This window comes from Papaver somniferum, chromosome 5 (genome assembly GCF_003573695.1).
Source record: "Papaver somniferum cultivar HN1 chromosome 5, ASM357369v1, whole genome shotgun sequence".
Classification (NCBI taxonomy): Eukaryota; Viridiplantae; Streptophyta; class Magnoliopsida; order Ranunculales; family Papaveraceae; genus Papaver; species Papaver somniferum.
Window position 1 is genome coordinate 210,179,645 of NC_039362.1, and position 4,485 is coordinate 210,184,129.

The window sequence follows — 4,485 nt, forward strand, 5'->3', positions numbered from 1 at the left end:
TGTTTCGTGTAAAGACTTATGGTTCTGGTAATGTTCCATCACGGCTCCATGCTGTATTTCTGCCAGTCATTTTGGCAGTTGATGTAGATTGCTTCATGGGGCCCAAATTCTTCTTTCATTTTCCTCTTGTATCAAAATCAAATGAATTCTCAAAGTATAGAAAAACTAATTCATTACCGAATACACAGTTTGTTCGATGTGATGACGTGCTTTTAAGGTTAATTTCTATGGACTAAATTGAACTGCTAGATTGGCTAAAATGTGTTGCAAATCATGGAAAAAGTATGGGAAAAAAATTAACACTCTTTCTGACTACTTCTCTCCTAATATTTGCTGGCGGTTCACTTTTATATTGAAACGCTAAATATTACGACGCTCCAAAAGTAATCGAAACGTTCAACGATTCGCTTTATGTTTTTAAGTACATATTTCTAGTGGAGCGAGGAACGTATTTTAATTATAGGTACGAGACCTACACAACTATTCAACGTCTTATGCTGCCCCACGTCATATATTGTCCCCAAGGAGGAAATTATGTCAGTGTGAAGTTCAAATATTAACGGTGATTAAATAAAGATGGTTATCCTACGATTGATATATCTTAAAGCTCGAGCACACTGACACGTCTATATCTGATAGCTAGCTAGCATTTCATTTTAATATTCAAAGTGGTGGGATGGATGGGATGATAGATTGATAGACACGTCGGGCATTTCATTTTAATATTCAAATATACAGTGATGGGATGGATAGATTGATAGCATGCATGGGCTAGTGGAGTTGATTTAATTGGTAAATTTTTGAACGCGGTTTGGTTCAGCGTTGGGTGCTGCACTGATCAGCGTTTTGTTCATAAATTCGCCATCCCACGGGATTAAGAGGTTGGCTTATCTGATGTGGATGGCCAATCTAACAGCTAGATATTTAGCCCAAAGAATTTAGCCTAACGTTGGTTTTCCTAGCAATTCACGGTCACTCAAAGGATTCTCTCAATGGTGATAAGGGTGACTCCGCACAAGCATGCACCAAAATGTGCGTGTATCCTATCATGACTCTGCTTCCACACTTCAAGAATAATGCATGGACGTTGAATAAGTCCCTAGCTATCTTCTCCAATATTCCAAGTTTTTATTAAGATTATTAAACTTACACAGCATGTTATGCAACAATCAAAAGGAAAAAAATAGCAGCCTCACCGAACAATTAAGATTACATATATAAGAGTAACACCTGCAAAATCAACAATTCTTTCACACCATTTTTCACGACATGGACTTTCTCCATCTCCCGGGAGTTCTCACCAGCTTTGTTTTCATATTCACCGGTGTTTGCCCTACTTTGTCTCCTGCTTCACCATCTTCGATCATTCCCACCGCGTTAACAGATTGAAACATAGGAACTGCTAATTTCTTCCAGCTGAATATCCCTTTCTTCTTCTCCATGAGTCTTTCTATCTGACCTTGCATGGTGTTGCACTGGTTCTGAAGCCTATGAACATCTTCACGCAACCTCTTTATCTCTATATGCTGATTTGCCATATCACGTTTTGAGTGGCAACGTACAGGGGGCGCCTCAGGAGGAGGGTTTGGGCTTCGAAGTCCACTGAACGAACCACTCCAATCAAGTTGACGGTTGAGCTTTGTTTGCTCAGAGTAGAGAACTTGAATTACTGCACGCACAGGTAACCGCTCGTTTTGTGCAGCATGGTATGAAGCTTCAGGCGAAAGTTTCTGGCTGTCAATCACTCTACACAGAATTTTCCTCTCTTGTTTCGACACATTTGGATGCACCTGCACGGTAGAAATTAATATACAGGGGTCACAAGAGTTGCAAAATTACCTTACCCCTGATTGGGTTATACCCTATACATGCAATGACCATTTCATTACCTACATGCATGCAGTCATGCAGCTATGCTCATTAGCCTTCAGTTATGAAATTTGTATCAAGTCTTAAATACCAATATAATATATTTCCACCATATCTTCTCCCCCTGAATCATCGTGAGTTTGTGTTTTGATTGAAAATTAAAGCAAAAGATATTCATTTTTATTTACCCAATATAAATACTGGGAAGAACATACAAAATTTTTCACACAATATTTTTTTCTTTTCGATTCTAACAACTATTAAAATGGCTTCTCTCAAGCAGTTCTCCATCATTGCTCTCATCTTTGGTTTCATTTTGGTTTCCTCGTTTGCCAATGCTGCTAGAACTATTGGTAAGTGTTTCTTTCGATACATTTGTTTATGATTATTTCACTGCAATATGTTCTTACCATTTAATTTCCACTTTCAACTCACAACGATTTTACCGGTAGCTGATTTTAATAATTTCTAATAAATTATTTTTTAATCAAATAAAATTATATTCGTTTATTATGCATGCCACGAAAATGACTGTACTATATCGGATGAATGCAGACGGAGTACTAGTGCCGCAAGAAGATGGAGATTGTCACTACTTGGGTCCATGCAGGAATAGGGCAGGTTGTAGTGCTCAATGTAGGAAGCAATTTTACGGGGAAGGAGGTATCTGCATGCCTGATTCAACAGGGGGAAGTCTGGCGCTCCGTTGCTGCTGCATTAATGTTGCTTAATTTCATATATGTGTGCCCTCATGATGGATCTAGTATTAGTTTTAGTCAATAAGGTATCATCTTATAGAAGATGGGTTTCCTCGTGTTATTTTTTATCGTTGGATCTTCTAACTATATTATTCATTTGATCAATTAATCAGTCAATATAATTTTGAACAACTAGCATTGCTATTTTCTTTTATCATACTGCATTGTTTAGCACTCAAACGCGGCTTATCCTTGCTTATATGCTAAAGCATCAGTTAGACCCTGACATGGCTATGGAAAAACCTTCGGATTTATTATGTTTCCGCCATTGAGCAATTAAAAGGGACCGAAAATCTGTGTTTGATAAGAAAAAACGTAAAATGAAAAATAGGATACACGGGGTTTTCAGGTGGTGCAATTGTCACGTGGACTATGCTGGCTCCGGTCTTGCTCACAAAGGTTCTTTTTGTGATAAGTTGAATAGGATTTATGCTAGAAGCTTGAATTGTACAATGATTTAATTAGCTTGAACAGGCTGGGACTAATATGGATTCTAAGGACTTTTCTAAGTCTCTCTAAAGAGGGGAAGATAGCCGGTCTAGCCTGTCTGGACCAGCATGATATACGAATGGGACTCATATCAGCCTTCATGTGCTTCACTTGCTATAAAAAATGTAAGTACGGGTAATCCGTCAGCCTCAAGCCGATGACTGCGAAAGATTTGGTTCATATCCTAGAAATGTAGCCTTCATTAGCTTAAACAACTAAAAAAAGGTGCCTTGTAAGTGGAATGTATACTTACTTTGAGGTAGGTGTCGATAGCTCGGTACAACCCATCATCCGCTATACGAGCGTGGTTAGGAAGAGCTCCGGCAAGTGAAATGAACTCCAACAGTGACAAATTTGTGTCAAGAGCAGTTTCTGCAAGGTAAGCATCAATCAGTCTCGCAACCTTAACCAGAGAAGTCCCGCTCTTTGACACTTCATCAAGGTTAAGAAACCTATGCACCAAACGAAGAACAAGTTCAACATCCAGCAAAGTCCCACAATTATGATCAAAAGCAGGTATCATTAACTCTTTCAGAGTCGCTTGATCGAGTTGCAATGAAATCCTTTTCTCAAGCTCAGCTCGATAGTTCATCTCAACTCCGACCATATTCGCTGTTCGGAGAAGTCTCAGCAAGAAGTCACAAGGTACGGAGTTTTTCTCAGAAGGAAGTATTCCAACTAAAGTCTCGACAAAAAATCTCTTCTTCATCCACAAAGCTGTAACACTCACAGGCGAACCTGTCAAAGTTGCCGGACTTTTCATGGGTTCTTCAGTGGAAAGATCAGGGAGCCATTTCGATGCGTAATTCGCTATAATAGATGAAATCAAATCAGGTCTTACACCTTTCTCTTTAATGACGTATAGGTTTTTAATGAAGTGATCCATGTCAAGAATACATGCATCGTCGAACCAGAATTTGCTCGTATATTTCGTCGGTGATGTTGTAGAGATGACTGTAGATTCAGCAGGTGTTGAAACCTTCTTCATTGTTTTGCTTGCAAGATCCTTAACACTGGCGGAAAGTTCAGGTTTTATAATGGGAATGAACTTTTGAAGCAGATGTAGAGAAAATGAAGTGACATGAAGGAGATATAAGAGTTAGAACCACATAAAAGGTAGAACTGTCGTTTAAACGGTAACTTGCGATATCTTGGATCGCGTTTGGGATGGAAAAGACAATGAAGTTTAGATAATAAGCCAATGGAAAAGACAAATGAAATTAAAACTCATACAGCTATATTCCTTGGCATTAAGCTGGAAGTCTCAATCTAGGACTCTCGGATTGACGAATCGACGTTGCAGTACACAGGCATGTGGCATTGATGAGCATGGAAGTTTGTTATGCAGTTTTGTCTCTCTAGATTTTTT

General features: G+C 38.8%; 1 protein-coding gene across 1 annotated transcript; it reads right to left on the minus strand.

The window, feature by feature from the left end:
- Positions 1-1,104: 1,104 nt before the first annotated feature.
- Positions 1,105-4,233, minus strand: LOC113284508 (root phototropism protein 3-like). The gene is made up of 2 exons (XM_026533995.1): positions 3,370-4,233; positions 1,105-1,790 (listed from the first exon to the last, which is right to left on the minus strand). The coding sequence occupies exons 1-2, from the start codon at positions 4,102-4,104 to the stop codon at positions 1,263-1,265; spliced, it is 1,263 nt and encodes a 420-aa protein (XP_026389780.1). The 5' UTR covers positions 4,105-4,233; the 3' UTR covers positions 1,105-1,262.
- Positions 4,234-4,485: the final 252 nt, after the last annotated feature.

What these genes read in the sequence shown, in the direction of transcription:
- LOC113284508 (XM_026533995.1), bottom strand. Translation starts at nt 4,104, where the DNA reads ATGAAGAAGGTTTCAACACCTGCTGAATCTACAGTCATCTCTACAACA. An exon ending in CTATCGACACCTACCTCAAA is followed by an intron (nt 1,791 to 3,369) that starts GTAAGTATACAT and finishes TCTACCGTGCAG; the next exon opens with GTGCATCCAAATGTGTCGAA.